At 39.6% G+C, this 27,792-nt stretch overlaps 1 protein-coding gene across 1 annotated transcript in view; it reads left to right on the forward strand.

The window, feature by feature from the left end:
• Positions 1-4,140: 4,140 nt before the first annotated feature.
• TRPC6 (transient receptor potential cation channel subfamily C member 6) overlaps positions 4,141-27,792 on the forward strand; it is an 81,689-nt gene continuing 58,037 nt past the window's right edge. The window contains exon 1 of the mRNA XM_015852255.3: positions 4,141-4,428. Within this exon, the coding sequence (XP_015707741.2) occupies positions 4,286-4,428 (143 nt within the window). The 5' untranslated portion in view covers positions 4,141-4,285. The remainder of the gene's footprint in view (positions 4,429-27,792) is intronic.

Below are 27,792 nucleotides of genomic sequence, written 5' to 3' on the forward strand. Positions count from 1 at the left end.
CTGGCACTGGGCACTACTGACCATCACATGCCTGCACCTTCCCCTCAGGTATTTATGGATATTGATGAGATCCCCCAGAACCTCCTCTTCTCCAGGCTGAGCAGTTCCAGCTCGCTCATAGTCTCCTTGCAGGAGAGGTACTCCAGGCCCACCAGCATCTTAGTGGCCTTCTGCTGCACTCTTTCCAGTATGTTCAGCTCTCATCCTGGAGGGCCAGAACTGGACCCAACACTCCAGATGCAACCTCACCTATCTCAGAATCACAGAATTGCCTTTTCACTTTCTCAGAAACTAGCAAGATATTTTCCACTTAATTCTATCTAGTTTTGACTTCAAATATTCTCCTACTCACTTATAAAAAAGAAAGAGTATCTTATTATATCTAATGGTAATAGGAGTTTGATGACTAGCAGTGTTCTTTATCTTTGAGCAGCATGCCTCAGACTGCTGGGTTGGAAGCATAGTGTTTATGCAAACCCCACAAAATTACGTGTAATAAAACTGCGATAGATGTAATGACAATATTTCAGTTGCACTGACTTTTATCATGTAGATGTAGTACCAGTGGGTGTTAGTGAGTGCTTCAAATTTTTAAAAATAATTGACAACAATTAATTACATCAAATAAATCAAGGCAAATGTAGCATGACAGACCTTGTTTAAAAGCACATAGTGAAGAGCTGCACATTTCTGACAGTAAAACACAGCATGATGCCTGAGTGGAATCCTTTAAGTTATGTGTATGCGATTCCATAAATATCTGTATATACGGCAGAGATAGGCACAGATAAACATGCTAAGAATCTGTTTACTCTCAAACTGAAGTGCTCACTATAATTCTACAAGTAGGAACAGGTCTTTAGTAAATTCATTCCTTCTCATCCCTTTTCCACAGGAAAAGCTCATCAGTATTTCCTGCACCTGAATACCTCAGAGTATTCTTAGCAAAGATATTTTGGACAGCTTCTGATGATGTTTCTACTGCTTCATGATCCAGTGCTTCTGCTCTCATTCGGGTACCAGCAACCATTAACCACTGGAGCCTCCCTCCTCAATGAGCTTGTCTTACAAAAAAAGAAAAAAAAAGAAAAAAAAAAGGAAAAAAAGGAAAAAAAAGGGGAAGAAAGACCAGGTGCTATTTCTGACAGTGATTATAATTTGTAAATAATGAACTGTCCCTCAGTTTTAGAAATGCATCCAGACAGCAAACTTTGGGGAGAAAACAAAATTAAGTGGGGAAGTATTGCATTTTTTGTGTCATTAATCAAAATTATAGAACTTTTATTTTAAAGGAACAAAACATTAATAGGTGTTTAAGTCAGATAAAGGCTCAGAATAAATGAATTTTCTGCCTAGTTCTGTATTCACTCTGATTCAAAATATATATCACAGAATCACACAGAATCACAGAATTAGAAAGACTGCAGTGAAAGTGTGATAACTTTTTCTAGAACATGTGCAGCAATTTCATGGTAATTCAATTTGCAGTTTGCTAAGGAACATAACTGCAACATGGCACGTCACCTCTGGCCAGTGTTTCCGTCATTCTGTGACTTGTAACATCCACTGACCTCAGAAGTTGTGTGCTTATCTAACTTCAAGTAAAAATACATCCCGCTCCCATAGTGCCGCGTGTTTTTGATCTGTAAAACGTCAGTGTAGATAATTGTTACGGTAAAGTGAAAGATACCCTGTTTTTGAGTAAATCCATCAAGATTCAGACTTTTTGTTTGTCTCAAAATCCTCTTCTCTTTCAAAGATGATCATTGTTTGTTCTTGTGATTTGATAAGCCAAAGTTTCTGAAAATCATGACCACACAGCTGTTTAACTTAGAATCATAAAATCACAGAATGTATTGGGCTGGACAGGACCTCAAAGATCATCTAGTTCCAAACCCCTGCTGTAAGCAGGGTTGCTGCCCACCAGACCAGGCTGCCCAGGATCCCATCCAACCTGGACTTAAATGTCCTCAGAGATGAGGCATCCACAACCTCCCTGAGCAGCCTGTGACAGTGCCTCACTATCCAGCTTAGCTAGTCGTCAACAAACTGAAATAAAACTGCATGATACTGAGGTGCTTTCCTGGAGGTGAAAAGCACATAGGGAGGGAAGAGTCACTATTCCCAACAAAATAGGTGCTTTCTTTGTCTTAGTGGAAAAAGAAACATTGTCCAGGGCCTATTCTGTTGTGTCACTGTAAGGATTCCTTTCATAGTTCACCTTGATAAACATCCTATTGAACTCAGGGGGCAAAAACAATGAACCTGTACAGTACGAGTAACCTTAAAGTGTTCATGTACTGTTAATCTAAAATAATCATAAAGCATGTACTGAGATGACCAACATCTGGAAGAGTTCACATTGCTGAGCTATCAAAAATTCAGCAACTATTTGTGGTTAACTGTCATTAAGCAGCCATAAAAAAGAAATGATGGAGCGGTCTCTGTTGAAGTTGGTTGATTTTCTTATGTGTGTCAGTTCTGCAGCATGCTTGAATAAAAGCACCAAATTGTTTTCTTTCACATTTCTTCACTGCCATGGTAAATGGTAAGATCTGAAAGAAAGCAGGAGAGATATCAGTGCAACTCATGAGTGTGGCTTCAGAATCTGGGGAAGATCTGAGACCAGTGAGAATGTAGGAGTGATACCAGAGCTTACAGGGCTGAAATGAGAATGAAGATCAAGGAAAGATGAAGGGACCAACTGAGAAAATGAGAAACGTTAAGCTGGAGGCTGAGAGGTGTGCAAAAATATCACGAGGAGGATGAGAAATAGTCCTAGGGGCAGTAAAATAGTAAGCAGAAGTTAGAAGGAAGCAGCAGAAGGAAATGGGAAATGGCTGAGTAGAATGAAAGGATGTGAGAAGAGAAGCAGTGGAAGACATTGGAATCGCCCCATCGCAACGCACTTTGTTAAAGGCAAGCAATTTTTCTTAGAGAAAAAATGTGAAGTATTATCATCAACCGCATGTTTCTCAATTGCAGAGCCTGCCCATACCTCTGTGATATCTCTTTTTACAGTAATACAAAATAGGAAGCAGTGCGAGAACTATAAAATACACATGGTAACATTGCTATTAAACCTCCTAATTACAAAGTTCCATATGGTAAAAAGAAAGAAAAAGAATAGAAAGGAAAAGAGAAATATTTGGCAAAGGAACGAAGATTAGTAGAACTCATGATATCATGACTTCAAGAGCAGGAGCTATGAGGAAAAAAACTTCAGGAACTTTGAGCAACTGCAGAACTACCTTTAACTGCAGGCATTTTGGAACCTGGTATAAAGACCATGGTAATGTCAGCTAGATCTGGAGCTCTCCTTGCACCTCCTCTTGCAGCTCAGCAGGTGGCTCAGGCAGTCACCGAAGCCACCATCTGAAAAGGGCATTTGGCAGCATAGGCAACATCAGCCAGCCTGTGTTTTTTGTTGAGGATGGTGCTGGTTAGTTTCTCAGCCTTCCACCAAACTAAGGGAAGGTGCGTGCTCTGTATCAGTTCAGGGCTGTGCGATACCCCAATACGATACCAGCAAGAGCTGCGAGATGAGAATGCTGCCAGAAACCAAGGAAAGGTTTTATTTGAATGCATTCATTTTAACTTTTATAAACATTACTGAAAGAAATAGTAAGCTTATGATGTTTGATAATTGAAAGGTGCCCATATAACTTTTTTTTTTTTAATTATTATTATTATTATTTTTATTTTTTTATTTATTTATTTTAGAAAACTTTGTTTAGTATATTTCATCTATTACAATTTTCATTAGTAAAATCAGAACACCAAAACGACTCCACTGAAAGAGGGGAAAGACAAGTGGCACGTAACAGCAAAACTCCTCTCTTCCTTTTCTTTCTTTTTTCCCTTTTTCTTCCCTTTTCCCCTTTTCTTTCCTTTTCCTTTTTCTTTCCTTTTCCCTTTTTCTTCCCTTTTCCCCTTTTCCTTCCTTTTCCCTTCTCTCTATTCCCCCCTCAGGATCCGACCGCTGCCCGCCCCCCCCTCCACCTCCCGCCCCCTCCCCTCGGGCCGCCTGACGCGCCTCAAACTTTCCGTCCCCCGCGCCGCCTCCGGAGCATCGGGCGGCGGCTCCCGGGGCAGCGGTTGACATAGAAACCCCTCTCCGGGCTCTCCGGGGCCCTCAGCATCGCCCACCCTCCGCCCGGGGGACGCGGCGCGGTGAGAAGCGGTGCCGCGGGGTGGGAAGGGCGGCGAGGCGGAGCCGGCCGTGCCTACGAGCGCGGAGGGAGCCGCCGGGAGCCCGCGGCCCCGGGCACAGCCGTGGGACACCATGAGCCAAACGCAGCCCTACGGTCCCCGGAACGGCGGCTCCCCGGCGGCCGGCGCCCGGAGGAACGACAGCCAGGACTACCTGCTGCTGGACGCCGAGCCGAGCGACGACAGCGCCCTGCCGCCCTACGCCTTCTACCCCGTGTGAGTGCCGGGGGTCGGGGCCGGGGGAGCGGAGCGGGATGAGATCGCGCTGCTCTGGAGCGCAATTAGCGCTGGTTGATGGGGCTGATACACCGCGGAAATGTTAACTTGTACGCGGCCGCGTTCAACAAGCCGTCGTCATCTCCTTTGCGCGTTTTGTCGGCCCCGTGCGATGGGGTTTTCTAAGTTTTGCTGGGTAGATGCTCTCGTGTGAAGCAGGGTGCACGAGCATACGCAATGAGGACCAAATGGAACATACATAACGAAGGTTCCGGCACCGGCAGCTGTTAAAATCCAGGTCAGCGCTCAGAGCCGCTCCGGTTCCGTGCTGTCCGGTGACGCCGTGCCCGGCACCGTGCGGTTAACAGCGATCAGGAGTTATAAGGATTCTCTGCTTTATTGCTCCAAGTGTTTCTGCTGCCGACTGCTAAATCTGTGTGGTCATTAGCTATAATAGCATACGTTATTGTGCAGTGGGCTTAAACCCCACATCAAAATATAGGGAAGCATCTCATGAATGGTTTCCTGAGAAAAATCGAATGGTGATTAATTAGCACAGGGTCTGACTAGATGGACTTCAGCTCTGAGCTAATGTGAAAGTCGTTGTGTTCTTTGGATGCGTACTCAGGGTTGCACGGCTGTGAGAGGGTATGTCTTTGGCAGGGTCTGCTGTGATAGGACAACCAGAAATGGTTCCAAACTAAAAGAGGGGAGATTTAGAATGGATGTAAGGGAAAAAGTTTGTTTGTTTGTTTTATGATCAAGGTAGTAAAGCTCTGGAACAGGTTTCTCATACAGGTGGTGGATGCCCCATCTCTGGAGATATTGAAGGGAAGGCAGCAACCTGTTGGAACTGTAGGTGTCCCTGTTCACTGGGGGACTTGGACTAAATGGCATTTAAAGGTCCTTATCAACTCAAATGATTGATTCTATGATAAATGTTCTATATTCTAAACTATGATTCTGCAGTGCTATGATCCTGTGTTTCCATGATCTTGCTTAAATGTTTTAAATAGTGTCTTAAAGGAAGGTCTGCAAGAGCTGTGGGCTGCAGGCATTTCCATTTCATCAGTATCAACCCATGCCAGCAGCTCTTGGTCTGGCACATAAGTGTGATGGTCACCTCTCCTCATCTCTGAATGTCTTTGAGGGAAGCCTACATACCAATCAAGTTTCTTTGTAGAGCTCCGGTAGCACTAAATGCACGCATCTGTCCCAGATTATGTCATGTCAGGGTCTTAGTGGACTCATTATGCTTTGCAGGTAGTTTTCAGACCCTGATGTTTCCCCCTCTGGGAAGTGTTTCCATCAGTAGAATCACAGAATCACAAGGATGCAAAGGACCTACAACTGTCCTCCCATCACCGTTGCTACCACAAGCCACTAAACCAGATCTCATAGCTCCTCATCCAGACGCCTCTTGAACACTGCCAGGAATGGCGACTCCACCACCTCTCTGGGCAGCCATTCCAGTGCCTGACCACTCTCTGAGAGAAAAAGTTCTTTCTTAAGTCTAATCTAAACCTCCTCTGGTACAACTTGAAGCCACAGTCTTTGAGAACAGACAGGTGCTACCTGATCTAAGGGGTGGATGTAACTGTGAGGAGTGTGCCTCTTTCAATTTGTACATAATTGTTACCAAGAAGGATCCTTGAGTGAACCTTGATGTTGGTGCACTTGTTTTTTTGGTTGCACAGTAAGCATGAGGAAGCTGTTTTCTGTGGGCGTCTCATCTTCAAAGGAGACACCTGTGGCAGCTGTAGACAGTGTCTGCACAGGACCACAGGACCAAGGAGGACTTCTTAGACTGGCAGGGATGAATGCAGTGAGCATAGGCTCCTGTAGGACATGGTGATTACTAAGTGTAGGTTCTGAATTTTATACTGCCTGAAGTAACCACCTGTACTGAGTTGGACTCGACAGTCCTCGTGGGTTCCTTCCTACTTTTTTTTTTTTTTTTTTTTTTTCTTTTCTTTTTTTTTTTTTTTTGTTTTATTTATTTTTTCCTTATCATGTTTAAATACTTTTTGCATATCTTTGTCATGAGCCAGAACCGATTAGTTTTACCAGTGGCCTTCACATGGCTGAGAACAAGATCAGATGGATGGTGTTTAGGCTGTATGATTTATAGCCTCTGAAATCTACATGTGATATGAATAGTTCTCTTTGCTTTCTTGTGAAATCCTCAAACGACTGGTATTTCATGATGATGTTATGGTAAAGTATATTGTATGAACCCTACCTTGTATCCATAGAGTCATAAGGTCTCTGGAGGTCTTGAATGTACTGCCAGTGAAATTATTTCTTGGTGCATCCCACTGCTATGGATATTTTTGTCAAACTAACTGGAAAATGTTGGGCATCATTTGCACATGTAAAAATGCCCCAGGAACATCTTGTATGATGTTGATTAACGCAGGGCAGGAAAGTAGAGTACAGATGAGGTCCAGAAGATCTGCAGTGTGCCTCCTTTCCAATGCTTTGAGAGGGTAACACATGTAGCAGTGGAATATGACATGACTCCCACTTAAATTGTGGGCTGATAACAAGGAGGAGTTTCCTGAAGTAGTCAATTAGTGTTTATGTTGACTTTACTGCATGTGTTGTTCCTAGAACATGTTTTTCATGCTTTTCTTTGTCACTGCCTTGAATACTGTAGTTTCTGGATTCAAAAATTAATATTTTAAGAGAACCATTTCTTGTATTTGCAGTTTAAGCCCTAATCCATGAACTACTACTACTTTAGTTCAGTAATGTTACTCCTGAGCTTTCATATATGGTCCCTTTGTAAAAGGAAATGACTGTTTAATAAAACACTGAGTTTGCCTTCTTCTTGTTGTTGCTGTTTGAGAAGATTTTTCAGATGGTTCATTACTTTTAAAATTGTGTAGTTATGTTAAAACAGGAATAATTGTTTGTGATCAACCTGATTGGCGCAGTGTGTGTCAGTGAGTTCAACAGCATAGATTTATTGTTTTTATTTACATTTAGACTGAGACAGTATAAATACTTTCATGTATTCATATGTGAATGTATACTTAAATACATAATAATAATAAATGATTATTAATTTAATACTTAATCACTAAGTTTGAAATACTGACCTGTCACTGTTAACTGACTCTGTGAGTAGTAAGAGACCTGGCAGAATTACTTACATATTTGAAGCTTTCTCTGAGTTTATGTGCTTTTACATAACATTGTATTTCATATTGAATGAATAGGGATCAGCAACACTCTTTCCAAAGAGCAGCTTTGCCGTGTCTGAGGTAGGTACTACTTTCCTGAGTACAAGACTTCAGCAAGAGGCTCTAGTGGGAATTGGTGCTGAAATAGCTTTTCAGAACCTTGGGTAGGAAAGACACTTCTCTGGTGATTTGCAGAATGGTTTCCAAAATAGGAGGTTACTTTCTTAGGAATGTCATAGTTGCATGTTAAAAATGTTATGTAAGGAAACACTCTTTCTAGTAGTCTTCTTCCAGCTAGTTATTAAATCTGGTCTCCGATGTGTTGAAAAATGCATTACCACATGTAAGTCAGAAGATCACCTGCGGAAGTACAAAAATATGCATAAATTCTCCCTCTTTTGCAAATAGTTCATGGGTAAAAAATCCAGTTTTGTACTTTAAAAGAAGATAGAAAGTGTATTTTCAGGTCTTAGCCCAAATCTGAGCACTGATATGCAGTGGAATTTGAAAAGTGACAGTATTTGTGCGTACTTCCCTTCTGGAAACGTGGGATTGAAGAATAAATGACCAGCCTACAGAGGTAGTCAGAATGCACCAGTGCACTCCAAAATCTGATTGTATTACTTATTTATATGTTGAAATATTTTGCGTTGTTATAAGAAATATGTTTTCTCATACATGTGAGGAAGGACAATTAGGCATTAAAATGTCAGTTGTAAATTAAACAAGGCACACGAATTATTGGATGAAAGGAGTAAAGAAAAAGATTCTGATATTCATAACTGCCTCGAGGTGCAGATTATTTCTCAGCTTCTGTGGTTTTCAAATCAAATATTTCTTGACATTATTAAAGCCAATGTATGCTTTAAACCGCTTCCTCTGTTAAATAATACACTACATAATTTCTTTCCTGCCTGTAATATGGGGATTTCTGCTGTTGACATAGAATAGTTTTTTGTCTGCAGCCTTAACTCTCTTGCTTGAAATGACCTGTAAAATTATCTTCCAGACTCTTCATTCGAAATAATCTCTTTGGGGAGCAGTATGCTGTGTGGCAGCTGTGTTTCAGAACCGGTTCCTTTGTTGAGATCCTGCATCCTCTCAAAATCTCTTGCAGTAGTTTAGTTGACAGTGTGAAGATACAAATGTGAGTTCTGTTGATAGTGGGTGATGCTGTAGCTTAACTATGCAGCTTAATCCATGAAGTGAACAAAGCTGGCTGGAGATGGAGAACATGTCGGTTGTCTTCAAAGTACTCTCTTCAGGTACATTCTTGGAGCACGCTCTGTATTCCATAGATGGAGTCTTGCGGGTTTGTTCTATGCTTTGAGGCTGCCAGAAATACAGCAAGCTTGTGCTGAAACTAATACAGGGCCTGAAAATTGCTTCTCAAAGGTGAGCTGAGGCACACGTGTTCATTTTTTGGTGAAGACCTGAGTGATTTATTGGATCTAGCTGCTAGACACTTGTTTATTTGTGGCATATGTTCACTAATGTAGCAGTGATCTTCCATCAGCTGCACTGCCAGAGCAGTGACCTGTTTGAAGACTTCATCATCAGTTTTGCATGACCTGTGGTAATATTTCTGCAGGCTTATTCATAATGCCAATTTGATGAGTAAGATCACCAATCTCTGGAGTGCGTATCTTTCTTCAGCAGTGTAAAAGGAAAAGAGCTATTATTGGATCTATATAAGTGTTGTCTAACTACATTCCTATGGCATGCCCTTTTATGAAGGCCATTTCATGGGGTTCTGTTAGAAGTCCTATGTGGGTCTTGGCCCTTGTGGGTCTTGCACAAATTATGATAGTTCAGTGTATTCCTGTGAATAACCAACTCCTGTGATAAGAATCAGATTATAAATAAATGAATAAATAATTCATGAATCAAGCATCTTGCATTTCACTGAGATCTAACTGCACTCATTGAACTCTGAAGCCAGGAGCAAGGAACGTGCAACCTTACAACAACCCTAGAGCTACAGACCCAGCTCTCACTGAACACTTCTATGAACATCAGAAACCTTTTTCAGACATTCTGAGGTCTGCTTCTGACTTCTTTGCTGAGGAGACTAGGAACCTTATGGTCCATGGATTTTTGCAGATTTGTGGGTCACTATGATGAAGTTACTGAAAAAGTAAAGGTCCCTATGGGACCTAATTTGTATGATGTGTACAACACACTTTCATTGCCAGCATTAGTAAGAAGTGTGCTCTTTGTGAAACATCCTCCAGCAGCATTTACCACTGCAGGAGCTTTGGGTTGTAGAAGCTGACTCAAGCAAATGATCAATATCCCCACATATCAGCAAATTAGCATGGTAAGTCGACCTCATCAAGCTAAGTATAGGTGTTTGAGCTCAGCAAACATGGGCAAAAGAAAATTCATAGAATCATAGAATCATAGAATCACAGAATCACAAGGTTGGAAAGGACCTATAAGATCATCTAGTCTAACCGTCCTCCCTTTACCATACCTACAGGAAACCTCTAAACCATGTCTCTTAGCTCCTTATCCAGGCGCTTCTTTTTGTCAGTTAAACTGTATTCATCACTTTCTATGGTTTCTTACATCAAACTGATGCAGTACAGGGCAGTGACTTTGCAAAGGGCTGGAATTTGTAAGTGCGTAACATTAGACATATACATATTTGCATACATACTCATGAGAGTAGACATGCACGTGACATCTGCTCAACAGGAAGGCTTAAAACATTTGGTTTGATAAGATGCATTTAAATGTGAGTTTTGATACTGAAATGTGAACAAAAAGTTTAGTGATAATTAAGTTGCATTCAGTGTTGTCTGGGATAGATTTAAGTTTTTCTCTTGCAGTAGAATTATTATTTGCTAAGGAGTGACAATTTAAATCAGAATTATTATTTTTAGCAAAATAGAAATAATGGAATATGATGTGAAGATAACTAAAACAAACTGGGGTTTATTTTCTGTATCCATTTCTCCACAACTACACTTTTTTTGTACCATTTACATAAAAGTGACTTTAGTGCTTTAATGCCTTACCAACAAAATATGTGTAAATAGGTATTTGTCAATATTAAAAACAATAAGCTCTGAGATGTGAGGTTGGGTACGAAACCCACAAGCAAGTGGAAGGAGAATGGAGCTGCATGCATATCAAGAATTGTCATCTTGGGTGCGTTCTTCAAGTTCCAGGGGGAAGGGTGGGGGTGGTGGGGGTGGCTTGCTTTCTGCAGTACTGGAGTGTAACTTCATTTTGGTAAAGGAATAAAAAATCTGCTCATTGGAACAAAGCAACAGTGTTGAGGATGTGGATTTGAAGGGCGAAACCTTTCTTGTAGGTGGTCTGCTTTCTTTTGCTGTGGGATTGTAGTCATGAAATACAAGTGACAAATAGTAATAATAACAGTAGTTGTGTAATAACAGTAGTTGTGAATCAGTGAGAAGTAGATGTGATGTCCGCCTCTTTGTTCAAACATTCCTTCAGTCATGCCATTAGTCATACCACTGTTAACATCAACACATAGTTAATGAGATTAATTAAATCAAAACCAATCTGAGCTCGTCCATAGCCAGCTGAGAAGAATATGACCTGGGTTATTCTTTTTTTGCCCTTTGAAATTACGTTGTGGTTAAAAAATTAAAGAACTGAAGTTTTAAAATTTTTTGTTATGTTGGCCTTTCCTATGCAGGTGGAAGGAAGGATGATGAGCCAAAGGATAATGCTGTATGCAAACTGCATGGAAAAAAGACCAACAAAACAGAATACAGATTTCAGGGTTTGATGATGCAGCATTGTTGGTTTCAAAGAATATTCAGACCGGGAAATTATCAGGAAACTTTCCTGCTGCTTTGGTGTTAAATTTTGAATGAAACAGTGCCTCTCTTAAAAACGACATAAAGTATTCATTTAAGCCCTGATCTCAGTGGAGGTACTGGGAGTTTTGCTGGGTAGCCCAAATGTTTAACAGGCTCATGTTGAGGATAATCTGCTAGAACAGATTATTCTATAACCTCTGAGCTGCATGGGAGACTTCCTAATCGGGCTTTGGTCAGTCAATGACATAAGGACAGACTTATGCTGTTGAGCCCATAGAGTTGTTCCTTTGAAAAAGATCCTTGCTTTAGCCATGGTCATGCAAGCAGACTTTTCAACTCACAGCTGAGAGCAAGGAGGCATTAAAAAGTCTGCCAGCAGCCACAGACATCTTGATTCCTCTTTATATTTTTTATTTTTTTTTAGTATGGTAGTCAGCATAACTAACAAGTAGGTTAGCTGGATGATAGTATGGACTGCAGTGCTGATCTGTTGCCTATCATCTCCTTTTGGTGCTAATTCAGATGGATGCTCAGTGGCTCTGATGGCTGATTTCCTGTAGGCCCATGCTGGTTTTCACCATGTTATGGCTGTTATGACTGATTGCTTTAGAAGGATTTCAGAATGCAAGATTCTCCCATCTTTAAGAAGTTATGTTCTTTCTCTTCTTTGTTTGTGGCAGACATATTGCACATGTTCTATACAGGATTTTTCTTCCCTTTTTTAGAACTGGTAGCTGCATCAGATTGCTCAACTTTGTAAATCCTACACTCTGTACATGTCTTCTGCCTGCCAAGTGGCAGCAACTCATTGCTCAGCACTTCATGTAAAGCTGCCTCAGCCTGTTACAAACACAGTGCACGCAGTCCAGCTGTCAGCCTGCCAAAAGCTGGGCACTTGGCAGCTGGGAGAGATTCTTAGGACAACAACATTTTAAATGATGACCTGTGTGAATTATTAATACTTCTGCAGCACCCATCCTATTGCAGGAGCAAGTAACAGCAGTAACAGTCATGTGCACATGTTGAATGAGGTTGTAGAACCTCCTTCTTTGGAAACGTTCAAGATCCATCTGGATACTTTCCCATGTAACCTGCTGTAGAGAACCTGCTTTAGCAAGGAGGTTTTACTTGATGATGTCTAGAGGTCCCTTCCTATACCTGTAAGTCTGCGACTCTGTGTGATTCTGTGAATCCAGACAGTAATTTTAACAGAGATGCAGTCTGTAGAAGGATGCTTTGGAAACTGGCATCGTAAAGCTAAAGAAGTCTGTGCTTCTTAGACTCACTGCAGTAATATTTCTGCTCAACACAGGGTGGGAAGGTGCCCTGCCTTCTGGTTCCCCCTGAGCCCTTCACACTTTTGCAGTTGCAGTTGGAAGTTGTCTGACTGTCTGATCTCTTAGCATTTGTCTCGTGTGTAGCAATACAAGCAGATCTGAGAGTCAGCAAGACCAGTTCTAACTCCCAAAGCCTACCAGGTACAGAACCTGGTGCCAGGAATGATACGGGCGATAAACAGCGAATTGCAATATTTTTTCCTAAACATTTGCAGTAGTGCCTCATTATTCATGTACCAATATTGGTGGCCAAATTCCATTAATTTCTGATTGTGTTTAGTGATTGATATAGGATCAGATCCATTGTACTGTACTTTTCGTGTTGATAATCATTTCTGAAAACACAGTGAACCCTGTTCACAACGGAAGTTGTTCTTAACCAGATGTTTTTCCTGTTCAAAGACCACGAACAAATTTTCCCTTCCATTTTGCAATGCAATAGCTGATTTTCTATATTAGTTTAGTTCCACTCTACTGATCTTTGTTTTTATGCATTATTTCCTTAAGCTAATTTAAAATTGTTTTCTGTTTGAAAGTATTTTTCTTAAGTTTATTAATGTAATGCCATAACTACCGTGACTTTCTCATTGGTTGTCTGTACTTGTGAGGTTGGTTAGTGCTGATGTTGAAGATACATTTATATTCTTTTTAATGATAGATTTATTGATTTATAGCTAATTGTGATAAATCTAATATGAACCAGATTTATTAAATAGAAAAAGATTTTGAAATAGTAATTTAAAGCCTGTGGAAATTTTATCACAGAGACAATGAAGGAGATAATTTATAAATTCACATAAACATCTACTGTACTAGTTGCATTTATTTAAAGGGAAATCCAGTGCACCAAGAACCCCTGAGCCTCTTTTAGCTCTGGAATGAAGGACAAATATGTTCGTGGGTGGTGATGAGGTGCTGGCACAAGCTGCCCAGAAAAGCTGTGGATGCTCCATCTCTGAAGGTGTTCAAGCTCAGGTTTGAAGGGGCCCCTGGAAGTCTGACCTTATGGGTTGCAGCCCTTCTCATGTCAGAGGGGTGGTAATTAGATAATCTTCAAGGCCTGTTCCAACCCAAGCCATTCAGTGATTCCACGACCTCCCAGTGGCATTCCCACTTCCACCCTTTTGCATTCTTCTGTGCATTTGGCTCTGGATTTGTCCTGATGGGAGCACATAAGCTATGGTGAGCTCAGAGAGTTCTAGCCTTGTATAGGACCAACATGTACCAGGGAAGTGAAATTAAATCAATTCCAGTGCAGCAGGATATTTGAAGATACTTGCAGTAAAACCCTTAAAATTTCCACTGAGACGTTTAAGTCCTGCTCCAACTAAGTTATCTGACACATCAGATGCAAAAAGCTGCTGCTGTTTGTCAGCAATTACTCTTCCTCTCTGTAGATCTTCTTTTCCCCATCTCTTAGAACAAAGTTTTCTATTAATTTATCAAGACTGCTTGGGAAGACTGTTTTCTTAGCTTTCTCAAGTGAACCTTGGAATCTTATTCTTCCCTTTCAATGTACTATTTAATTTTCCTTTCTGTCTCTGCATGTAGAAACCTGAATTAAATAATGCAATGACTATTAATAAAAATTGCATCTAAGATTGTTAATGCTAATGGAAGTTAATATAACTTCAGTTTTAGGTAGTGGAGATGGGATGAAATTTTCCCTGACATTTTATAATGCCTCACTTCAATTTTCTCACTTCAGAATCTTAAAAAACTGCACAATATCAAAGCTATTGGGAAGCATGACCACAGCCCATGTGACTGCTTTGAGTCACAGCAAGGCCAGCCAAACTGTGAGGGTCTGTAAAGCCTCTGACTGCCCAGAAAAGATGAAGGAGGTACAGCAAGATGGAAAGAGGAATAATTGCAAGTGTCTTGGGCTGGCATCTCATAACAAGGAAAACCAGACTGGGAGAGAAATGTAAATATCTGAAGGAAAGGTCTGTTATGTAAAACATTTTGGAGAGCGTTACTAACTTAAAGTCTGCAATAACTGAGCCAGGGTCTGCAGACAAAAGTTGGGGTCTCAGAATGAACATTCCTTGCTGTATGAAGCAGTAGAAATGAATGTTTATGCCTTTCTTCAGAAAGGAATTTTAGAGGATTAGGTCAGAAAGTTACTTAATCCATTAGCAGCATATGATAGAGTAGATAAACAGAAATGGATGTGACAGTGAAATTTTGGCACTGCTTTGTTTAATAAAATAATAATGCTCTTACCTAACAGGTTGATATATAAAATATATGCTGGGATTTCTTATCCTGCATCCACTTCCAGCCTAAAATCAGCAACAGAGTTGAAAAGCAGGGCTTGAGGGGAAGGGAAACTGAAGAAAGAATCTGTACAAAGATTAAAAGGACAGTAAGGCTAATGACTCTGGTCTTAAAAAACTATCTGAGGATCTTTAATGACCTGAGGTTACTATGTTACTGATTTTTGAATCTCATCAGAAAAACAGCAATCTTCATATCCGTCAGTTGGAGCACTTGATAATATCTTATAGGGAGATTAACCAGCTTGGGCTTCTGCAGGATTTCTGACCTGCCTGCAGGAATTGATGGGGAAATCATTGGTGCAGGGATGGCAGCACTACTGTGTGTATGTGCCTGGACTTGGCCTGCAAGCCTCAGTACGTCAGAGGGTTGGAAGTTGCATGGATCTACATGCAGAAGAGGAGGGCTCACCAATAGGAAATATGGTGCAGTAGCTATCTGGATTTTGTTTTTATTGAAGCTTGAAGAGAGTGTGGAAGGGCTGGTGAATGTGTGGATATTGCCCCGAAGACAATGTATGTGTATATACGAAGGTTCAGGACCTTACAAGCACTCCTGGTGCTAATAATGTGGGAGCAAATTCTGATTGCTTCATGTTCCTGAGCTTTACCTCTCTTGGAAGCAGATTTCATGAGTTTTGAAATTCTAGATAAGGTTCTACATATCACATATTGTGGATCAAACATAACAGAACTAACAAATTCCACACTCGTATATGTTTTGTTTTCAAATCCTACATCATTTAGTAACAATGTCAGGAACATTAGCATTCATTTGCTTTTGATTTATACATGGGGTTTGGGTTGGAACGTGGAAATCCTGCTGGTACCTCCTTTCATCTCTGTGGCAGTCTTTGATATTTTCTCTTAGTTTAAGATTGCTGCTTGGGTAACATAATAGCAGCAGATGTAGGAAAGGCTGAGGAGTCTGTCTGAGACTATGCAGTCAGCCTCATTGTGTGAGTTCCTTCCACTCTGTGTTGCATGGAAGACATAGATCCCCCCAGAGGATGGCTCCTGAGGTCTGCGCCAGGATGGGCTGAATCACACTGGTGACTAAAGTGTTGTAGAATGATTGTTGATGAGTGGAGCATTTGTAAGTCACAATGTGCAGATGTGCTGCTGCTGACTTGATGCCTGTTGTATGCCTGTGTGGAGAATATTATCCTCAGTTTCTGTTATCTGTGAATGGGCATTTTATCCTCTTTTTGTATGCTTTGTAGTGTAGCTCAAGGATGATAACTTAAACATGGAAGATGATGTAGATTTCAGAAATGATAAATAAATCATATGAAGTGAAATCATACGAAGTGAAAAACAGCACATAATGCTTTGACTGAGGCTGAACGGATGTATATTTATATGGATGGATTTTCTCATCCTTGCCTACTGAACTAAAGAACATTGAGACTGACATATTTTTGTGGGGAGAGGTGAGAATGACAAGGGATATTTTTCACATTAATTGCCTGCACTTCATTAGAGAACAGAGGCAGGAAGAAGAACAGATACTAATTGCTTTATCCTTTAACAGAAGTAATTTTGTCTATAATCTTAGATTCAAATACAAGCCAAACAATTAAGAGCATGATCTTTTCATTAGCTAAACTTCCAATATACAAAAGTCTTAAATCTGATGAATTTTTGGTACATAACAATATATTCATTGAATATATTGAAGATTTTGCAGAATTTCACCTTACGTTCCCCTTGGTCAGTATGGATGAAGTAGAATTGGTAGCAAGTGATGTAACAGTCTCAGAATAGAATTTCTTACAATTAAGGCTGTTTACCAACATTCTGTGATGTCAGATCACGTTCTCCCCTCTGAATTGTACTCATGGCTCACTGACATCACCTTTATTTAATTTAATGCTTCTGTAGTCAGCATGAAGCCTAGCACAGGGGGAATCTGAGAATGTTCCTCAGTTGAAAGGAGGATTTTGCTCTGCCATTTTTTTTAAACGATAAAATAGAAACTATATAAAATTCACATAATGTTTACACAGGAGACAGACACATTGACTGTTTGAGAAAAAAAATTAAAAAAATTTAAAAAAAGCCTGCATTTGCAATATCATGGTGACCTGAAAATTAATCCCAAATTCCTGTCCTCCATCCAGAAACAATTTACATGGGCAGATATTTTTGTTTGTTTCAGATGACTTTAGCTGCCCTGGGAATTTAAGGATGCTGCCCGCTGAATACTGTAGGTGAGCATGCTATTTTATCCTCAAGGCTGAAAGGCACCTGAGATAAATGTCTCTCTTACAGACATGAAGGCAGTTTTGGGGAGACAGAATTGCATGAGAGATGCGGCAGAAAAATACTGTTTTTGATTGAGAAGTAATTTCATAATATTTATAGCTTTTTGGAGGGGGATAATTCTACTTTAAATATATCAGATATATATTATATTGGGAGAGGGGAAATATTGTCCCAGGTTGGAACTACTGGCCAGACAACCCTGGGATAGCAGCACAACATGACTGGCTGCCTTTCCTCATAAGAAAAATGGTGCAAGATTTGGAGCTCTGAATGTACCTGGACAGTCAGGTGTATCCCTCGTCTGGAGTGCTCAGGCTGGCTCAGCAGCCGGCTGCAGGCCCCTAGTTGTAAGGGGAATAGCAATGACTTACTTTGAGGTGGAGTGTCTGGATCAGGTCTTGAGTTTGTACTGCTCTACTGACTACAGCAAACAGTAAAATTTGTTGCAACTTCATCAGTTTAATATACCCCAATCATTTAGTAAGCATGTTTCTTTCTCTACCAATCCCTGGGCATATTCATATGTGGTGGTACTAACAGTCTTTAGCCTGGGTACAGGCAGTGGACTAGTAATGGAATATATTCATGGAAACACATTGCAGTATTTTCAGTTATGGGATGATACATTTCAGCAGTAAAACTGAGCAGACTTTGCCCTTGAGATTGATTTGTTACTTTCCCAATTGTGGAGTGGTTTTAACTTGTGTTAGAAGGTGTTAATTTTCTATTATTATTGTTATTATTATTATTATTATTATTATTATTATTTTAAATAAACTTGTGAACATAAGTATAGAATGCTGTAATTTAGTCTTATGGGAAATTGGAACTTAGAGGTGCCACTAAAGTTCTGAGTAGGTTAGCGTGATTCCATTGGGCATAATACTGTTATTCTGGTTTAAATAACCAAACTTGTCATGTTAAGTGATACAGGTTAATGTTTCTACGTAAATAAATGGTTTTAATTATATTATGATTGTTTTGTAGAGTAGGTTGCAACATTAGAAATTCTTTTGATGGCAACAAGAAGCAGGCAAGAAATATGTTCAGTGGATACAGTGGTAGTTCTCCAAAAGCCATGTGTTAATGTGTCAGTTCAAATAAATGCCTCTCTGGGACACTTATTATATCTATTTTTTTTCAGCTAAGAGAATGATTCAGTGGTAAGTTGCATGACTGGGGGGTCCAGGCTGAGTTGCAAGACCTGTTTCAACTCAGGCAGAATGGAAATCTCAATCCAGTGGTGACTGAGTTGGCTCAGCAGAAGCTTCTTTAAATTTTAAGGTCAGGATAGCAAGTAAATTCTTTACACGTATCAAGGAACGGTAAACATGATTACTATTTCCTTATTATTACAATGTATCATTCTAATAACAGTAATTACAATCATCAAAAGTAAATCAAAGGCATTGACTTTTTTTTCCACCCCACATTTTTTGCCTTTTATGTAAGCATGCGTTGAAATGATAAGCATTTCATGGTAAATCTTTATCCTGAAGCTATGCTATGCTGTTCTTATAGCAGAATTCTCTTTATAAATAAATAAATAAATAAATAAATATATGTTTCTTCAACCTGCTTTGCATTAGATAATGGGTAACATCTACAGAAATAACTGTTCCATCCTTGTTTTCATGAAATGCAGTTTCCTACTTCTTATCTATTTTTGTTTTTCTCCTGAGAAACACCAATCTGTTCTTTCTGTTTGATATCACTTTGTTTGTTAAATACACACTGCCTTGCTTCTTTAATCAACTACACATCATATTTGCATAATAAAAATGAGTACTTCCTGGCATACATGCAGTGAAGTGCTCATTCGGTTCATCACTTTCTTTTCTCTAATACCTTCATTGGTACTGTAAGCAGAAATAGACAGAAATACTTGGCTATTTGCTACACAGAGGGTGGGGGGTGCATAATGAATCCAGGTTAAAACCTTAGCTAAGTTAGCATAGTTTAAAATAATAAATCACTTGTCAGCGATCTGTCAGCAAGGAGTCACCACATGAATCCAAGTGAGTCTGTGCAGGTGTTAATTAACCCCTAGACGTGTCCCTACTCAAGGTGAGATTCTAGTGTGCAGCCACCTCTGTGCAAGAAGGACTTGCCAAGGGGCTCCTAGGCTGCTTACTTTCTATATAGTAAGGTGATTGACTCACAGTCATACAACTTAGTTTGGATCTATTGAACTAGGAGTTATCAGTTCCCTGAGCACCCAGTCTGAGACAATATGGCGGTCATTAACTGTCTTTCATTAAACCTGTATTGTTTTCAGTGCCAAGGACAGGCTCTTTTGCACCTCACTGTCTGCATTAGGTCTTGGGCATGGTGACCAGGCTGGGTGGGGTGACAAGTAGTGCACTGTCACACCTGTCTGTAATTCATATTTTGCCATGTGATGATGTTTTATTGTCAGTTCAGTGCTGTAGAAAATTAGGATTATTATGCTATGGACCCTGACTTTAATGCATACTTTCTTTAAAATATGTCCAGACTGGGAAATGCAATAAAAAGATGCCAACAGCTGAAATTAATAGTTTTACAAAAATAAAATGAAACTATCTGATTTAGTTTTAGTCCAAGCATCCTTTTTGTAATTCTGTCTAGCTTTTCTCTTGGAGACAGTTTTTCTGTTTCTCTGGCCTTTTTGCTTATATCTTAGCCCATTGCCTGTGACTACACAACTCTGTTAAAAGTAATGGTGAAAATTTGCTCTGATTCATGCCAGAAGTAATTCATACCTTTAGAAGACAGGGAGAAAGAAAACAAGACAGCCTTGCAAGGCAAGTCTGTATTCTGTGCCTGTGTTTAACCCTGTGCTCTGATCTCCCCATACACTTGTTGAGGTGTGCAACAGTTGCGTTTACATGCATTCAAAAACTGGAATGAACTCATTAAACTGTACTCTGTGATGTATGTTTGTTTTCATTTATAAACATAAATAAGCTTATATTTGCACACATACTCATAGACATTCCCACATCCCCTTCCTTCACCCTGCTCTGAACACAGATGGCAGTAAATGGAATTGAAAGGAATTACTCATTTTCATTAAACAACAAAAGGCAGTGAGAGCTTGGCAGACTTCTTGGCATCACCAGCCAATGCTTGAGTTATTTTGTTAACATAGTGTCATTTTCCTTCTTATCTGCCAGAGAGGTCTGGGAATAGATTGTGGCTACTGTTACATAGGTGTGAACTGTGGGGCAAGAATCAGGAACTGCTTCTCCCTCCCTGTTGCATAATCTAATTGAGGAGAATTACAGCTTTTGAGTGATATGGCACTTGCAATTGTATATGGTATGTCCACTTTGAGACTGTTTCCTTGCATCCTATCACTTGAAACCTGAGTAAAGGGACTGACACCATCATTAATCCTTAGAGGTTTCCCCTCAGCCTCCTTTTCTCTAGTCTAAACAAATCCAGTTCCCTCAGTTGTCCCTTGTAAGTCATGTTTTCTAGTCCTGTCACCAGTTTTGTTGCTTTTCTTTCAAGCAGCACAGCATCACTGAGTGTAATCAAGTTGTTGAAGTGTCCACTGCCAGAACTTTAGCCTGTCTTCTGTAAGAATAGATGAATTCAGGAACACTAGTGTTGCAGTTCTATAGCTTTCCTGATGTAAATCTGAAATTGTGTTTTAGGTTATTGAGAAGTGAGGTTCAACTGAATTTAACCATCTAGCGTCTCTTAGGTATATTTACTGCAGGTAAGATTTGAGTATTTGTATGTTTACATAAGTTAAGTCCAGATATTTACTGATTATCTTCTTGTCATGTAGGCTGAAAGTCTGGGTAAACTTCTGATTACCCGGGCTGCTCTGAGGGGTGCAAAGTTTTATTCTGATTTGAGAATCTTAAATAGTGCCCCCAGTTTTTACTCTTGACATTGAGGTATGGTGTAATCAGTACAGGTTAAGGGATGATCTGCTGGAAAGGAGCTTTGAAATAAATCTTGTTACAATCCACTCATTACTTGTATTATAATTATTTTCCTTTTCATTTATTGTCAAGATTCTCAATTTTTCCAGTCAGGCAATTTGTTCTGAAATACTTAAAATTAATTTCCTGCTTCTTTTCAACAAAAAATGGCAGATGATTGAAATTAATTTATGATTGAAAAAAAAAAAAGAAAAGAAAAAGAGAGCTATTTCAGTCTGATAGATGCTTAGCAGAGGATTTGTAAGACAGTCTCTTAAAATGAGATTTCATGTAGGTATAGGTGATTTAAAGCATTTATAAATGTAATGGGAAAAATATTAGGATCTTTTTTTTTTTTTTTCCCCCCCAAGACTAACAGAAGCTATCAGTTTCTACAGACAATCTTTCATTTTCTATTTCAGGTTTTAATAGGCCTATCAAATAGGGGTGACATTTCATATTCGATATATTATAGGTGTACTAACCATGTTTTAATAAAAAATATAGTGGAAGAGTACACAAAGTTTTCAAAAAATTGTTGAAGGAAAAGCTTAAACAAATGGCCATGCATTGCAGGCTAGTGCAAGACTATATGAATACAAAGGACAATTGAGTTAATTTTCAGAATTCAATAAAGTATTTGTTATAATTTCACATAACAAATTATTTGCTACTTTGAAAAAGATTGATGTAATTGAATGATTTGGTATAATGGATGGCAACTGACTGCTGAGATTTTGTTACCAAGTGTCTAATATTTACAGTTTTTCTTAATGAAACTTTTTCTTACCTTGTCCAAGGGAATAGATACCCTTTTCCTCTCAGATGCATAACCTATGTGAAAATATTTTTGTACATCAGAAGTCTTTTCAAAACTGAGAACAATTTGTTTCCTTTGATCTTTTCTCAAGAGCTCTTTTCTTGAACTGTAAATAACTTATCGCCACTTATTGTGAACTTCTAACTTGTTATTATCTTGTTAATGGAGTCACCAGTCTTGGAACAATGTGGGTTAAAAGGGACCTCCAGAGGTCATTTAAGCCAAACCCATGCTCAGTTGCAAGTCTAACTAGTGCAAGTTATTCAGACGGTGTTATTCAGATGAATTTGAATGTCTCCCAGCAGTGGAGACTGCATAGGTTCTATGTACAGCCTGTGTCACAATGAAGAATTCTTTCTTCATACTGAATCTTAATTTCCTCTGAGGCAATTTCTGCCTGTTGCATCTTGTCTTTTCAGTGTGCATTTCTGAAATGAGTCTGGCTTATTTTTCGTGTCCTTTCAGTAGGTTGTTGTAGAAAGCAAGAATATCTTCATCTTAAGCCTCTCTTCTGCATACTGACCAGGCCTATTTTCAGTCTTAGCTTTCATCTCCTGAGTTCCTGTGACCTTGAACATCTGCAGTGTCTACTGGACATGTCTCAGGACATACCTTTTTGTTTTAAGGAGTCAGGAATTGGATACAGAGCTCCAGATGTGCTCAGTAGAGTCTCACCAGTGCCCAGCAGAGGGGAAGGATCATTTTAATTGAACTGTTGGTAACATTCCTGTTGATACAGTGGTCAGTTGCCTTTGCCACAAAGGCACATGGAAGATTTCTTTTCAACTACGGGATCTCCAGATCCTTTGATGAAGGCTGCTTTCTACCCAGATTGCCCCCAGCCTATTGCATGTGTTTAATCCATCCCAGATGCAAGCCTTTACTATTGCTTTTGTTCATAAGGTTCAATTTGTCCCATTTCTCCAGCCTACTCTTCTGTGTACCAGATATTCCCACCATTTTTGTATCAACCAGGGACTTGCTAGATGTGTGTTATAGAGGTGTGTTATAGAGGTGTGTTAATGTCATACATTAAGCACTGTTGATGCCAGTATCATTCCTTGATGGTAACCAGCTGTACCTGGACTTTGTGGTGCTTGTTGATAACCTTTGTGCTCAAAAGACCTGTCAATTTTCTGCTTACCTTATCATGTCCATTGCCAAACTATATCATGGCAATTTATCTATGAGATTAGATTGAAAACCATCCTAAAATTAATGTAATTGACAGCCACTGCTCTCCCTTCTGTGCAGTGAGCCCATTATCTTGTCACAGAATGCAATCAAATTGATCGGCGTGATTTGCTTGTAGTAAATTGTTGCTGACTATTGCCAGTCACTTTGTCCTTTACGTACTGGAAAAGCCTTTCAGAAGAATTTGCTGTCTGTCTTTCCCAGGTGTTGAGTTTGGATTCATTGACCTACAACTCCACATATCCTGCTTCTGGGGAAGCTCTGCTTTGAAAATGGATATTACACGTGCCTCTTTTTTGTCATCACCTTTCCCAGTTTCCAAAATGTTTCAAAGATAGTAGAGGACAAACTTCTTGGCAAGCTTCCTTGTCAACTTTGGATGTATCTGATCAACTTGATTTGTATGTCTGATTGACTTAAATATTGCCCAGCTTAATCTTGCAATGTAGATAATGCTTTACTTCACCAGACTGATAGCTTTGAGATCTGAGGGGCTAGATGACAAACCTTACTGGTAAAGGTGAAGGCAAAGGAAGTGCTGAGTAGCTCTTTTATTCATGTCTTCAGTCACTAGTTTTCCTGCCTCTCTGAGTAACAGTCCCGTGTGCTCCATTTTGTCACCACTGTATTTATAACATCCTTTCCTGTAGCCTTTCACAGCCTTTGCTAATTTCAAGTGTACCTGAACTTTGTTTTGCTGGACTCCATCCCTGAGTGGTTGAGTAATGTGGTTTTTGTACTGCACTCAGATAATTTCTTCTTCCACTATCCTTTTGCTTCCTTCTTGCACCTGTGGTCAAGCCAAACTTTGTTATTTATCCATGCCTTCCTTTTGCCTTACTTATTTGACATTCTACACATCACAAAGGACTGCTTTCATACTGTTGAAGAGGGTTAACTGAAGATCAGCCATCTTTCCTTGACTTAGTTGTTCTTCTACAGGATCTTGCCAAGCAAGTCCTTAAACAAGCTCTACTCTTCTCTCTAATCATGCTGTTTGCCTTCCTATCTTCTCTCACTTTGTTAGGCTGCATAACCTCACAGTCTCTGTAGAAAAGGCTGATGCTGACTTTTGTATCTTCAACTGATTCTTTGCTTGTGAGTAACAAGTTGGAAAATTCCCTGGCATGCTTTTTCCCTAAAGCATCTACAGTGTCCCAAACAGTTGCCCTCACAGTTTGGCAATTAAGTGTTGCTGGCTATGTTCTCAGCAGTGAATTTACTGGAACTGAGTATAAGTGGCTGTGGCTGTAGTCTCTGAGATGCCAGTTGGCAATAGTGACCTGAAGTGTTACAGGGCATTTTTACTAGGTGTAGGCATAGCTGAGGAACAGTCTCACAGGCCTGTAATGCAAACTATTGCCTAAAACTCTGAAATATGCTGTACCAGTTAGTGCCAATGGAAAGAGCTCATCTCTTTGCTCTGAAACAAACAAAAAACAAAAATCTTTTTTTTTTTATCTCTAAGAAGGGGAGTGAAACAACACAAAAGATAGAGACATTTGTTCATGTGCATATCTACACGTTCCCCCAGGTAGCCCTCACCTGGGAATGTTGTAACTACAGAGTCTGTTGCTGGGAACAGAAAAGTTGTCTGTCTAATCTCCCAGCACCAGACTTGCTGCACTGGTTTTCCTCACTTCAAAACTTTTCTGTTGATCGTCATTATGCTCAGTGCTGATTCCAGAAGAAAAGCCTGAAGAAGTCTTGGACACTCCTTAATTGTGTCTAAAGTGATCAGCGAACACTTCTAAAGTACTGTTTCCTGGATCATGGTGTTCAGTCTATGCCTTTCCTATCCCTGCTCCCTCCATGAAAGACTAAAGGCTGATTAGTCTGGGAAAATGAGGCTGAAGACCTTATTGCTCTTGATTCTGTGATTCTGTGATATCAGGAAAAACTTCTTTACTGAAAGGGTTGTTAAGCACTAGAATAGGCTCCCAAGGGAGGTGGTTGAGTCACCATCCCTGGTTGTATTTAAAAACCGTTTGGATGTGGTGCTCAGGGACATGATTTTGTGGAGGGTTGTTAGTTAGGCTAGTATGGTTAGATTGTGGTTGGACTCAATGATCTTAAGATCTTTTCCAACCTGAGTGATTCTATGATTCTATAGGAAAGAAACTCTTATATACAGTTTGGAAGGAACAACTAATCTCCTGAGTTTACTCAGTGCTGAATTTTGAGTTAGGCTTAATTTGTTGGATCACAGGTAAAATAATCAGATGCCTCTAGTATGCTGGGTTCTGAAGAGAAGGTTGGTTCTGCAAGTGCTTGCAATACAATTACATCTTTAAGAAGATGCAGATTTCTCCCTCCTTTTGCTGAAAATAGAATTTGAAGTAATTATTTTATGCTCCGAAAAGGAATTGCTGTTATGTAAATTTGTAGAGGAAAAGAATGGAAGGTGCTTTCTGCTGCATGCTCTCTTGTTCTGGTCCTGTCACTGGACAGACTGAGGACTCTTCTGCAGCATGCTATGTTTGCTTCCCCGTCAGCACAATTGTTTTCTTTCTCTGGAAATGTAAAGATGTTGGAGTAAAATTTGCATTGCATTTTCCTGAATCTTGTTCTGATGTGGAGCTGGTATCTCTGTGGGATGCATATCTGGAAAGTGGGAAGAGCTCTTAGGCTGTATTTATGTTAAAAAATGAAGTGTGCTGGGGCGACGAAAGTGAACTGGCACTGAACAATCTATGAGCATTCATTAAAATGTTAATTACCAAAACAGGATGACAGCATGCTGACTACCTCATTGAAATTTTCTATGGTCTGGGTTAACTCCTGAGCACAGGATGGGAATATTTGTGAGTGCTAGTTGGCTGAATCCAAATACATGCCTATGCCCATGATAACCAAGTAGCCATGCAGACTGAGGTCTACTGCCCAGGAACCTTCCTTGGTACTTATTTATTAGTACAGACAGCCTAAGAAGTCATTGAACAAAAGCCCTGTGTGTGATATGCCATCCAGACACTTAAGAAAACAGTACCTTTGTGATCAACAGTTTTACAAGGGAGACTTGAAAATATAAATTTCATTTTGTTGCCCAGGACCTGTTAATTCAGTTTGCAGGTGTTCTGTGAAACTTCTGGGTACTTGCAAAAAGTTGAAAAAGGCACACTGGGTCCTGAAGGAAAAACGTGGAGAGAACAAATGTCCAAGAATAACCCTAATAAAGCTCCCAAGTTTCCAAAACAAATAATAAACCTTTCATATCCCAGGAAACAGGTCTAGCTGAGTGACTTTTTTTTTTTTTTTTCTTTCTCCATGTGTTTCCAAAGACAAGCAATGAACAGAACAAAGAGGAGGGAAGAATGCTCTGGTGCTGTTGATGTATTTGTGGGGGAGACAAAAAAGCCTGAGGTCTCAATGTCATCATGAGTGTATAATGTTCTTTGTTCTTCCTACAAGAAGTATTTTTTTCCCAGTCTTCTTGAATTTTCTTTTAATCAATCCAGATTTATATTTGTTAGGAAAAAAAACCAGCAACTAAAAATTTGATTTTTTTCTGTATATGCTCTTTGTAATGCAAAAACAGAAGTATTACTTTAGATCTAAATGTTAATTTAAAATGTTAATCTGAAACCAAGTAAAAGAAGAGGTGACTCTGCACTTGTGCATATGTGAAACATGTACAGTCTATAAACATGGGGGAATTCAGAAATGGAAAACTGGAACACTTGGAAGAAGTTGAAACTTCAGTCAAAATTGGTATGTCTATATAGAGTTGTTAAATTATATGTTAAGGTACATTATAGAAAATTAAACAGAAAGTGAGGAAGGCTTTGTCCAAGAAGAGCACAACAATTTGATGGGCCTATTTGATGGGGCTTATCAAGTTCCTCTAGGGTTTTTTTAAGTCCTTCTATGTAATTAATTTGCAATCTTTTATCTGCAGCAGTGGACTAAGTGGAAAAATAGAGTTTTTGGGTTTTTTTGTTTTTATTTTTTAAAAAAAAGGACTTGAAAAATGTTCTTCAATATTAAATAAAAATGAAACTGTAAGAAAGGGATTTTTTTGATGGGGTAAAAATTCTGTAATCAGTATAAGACATCACTTCTGTGTCTTAATTGAGCTGATGATAGAAGAAGAACAGGTTATATGCCTTTAATCACTGAGTTGCTAGCTAAAGCCATCTTAGAAGACCCAGAGATTTTTCTGTTATTCATGTAGTAGAAACAGACACATCAAAATTCCTGGGCAGATACATTAATGGAAATAAAAAACAACACTGCAGCATCTGTATAATGTTTGCCCACAGGCATGCATTCATTCTGTTGAGTTTCTAATCTGACCCAGTGCAAACTTCCTGCTGCAGAGCTGTGTAATCACAATTAATTCAATGTTGAGTCTAAGCCCTCAACCTCCCAGCTGGGTTTGTAAAGCCACTGCACCATGCCAATGACAGCCACAAGCTCAGAGCATGTACAACATCTACAGGCCAAGCTCACATCCATGTGGAAAGGATATAACCACCCAGAAGTTTGCTGTGGGAACAACAAGCCATGAAACATTCTGCACTGGACATACTCATTCAAATCCAGCCTTCTGTTACAT

This window comes from Coturnix japonica, chromosome 1 (assembly GCF_054131305.1).
Source record: "Coturnix japonica strain WE chromosome 1, WE-NBRP24, whole genome shotgun sequence".
Classification (NCBI taxonomy): domain Eukaryota; kingdom Metazoa; phylum Chordata; class Aves; order Galliformes; family Phasianidae; genus Coturnix; species Coturnix japonica.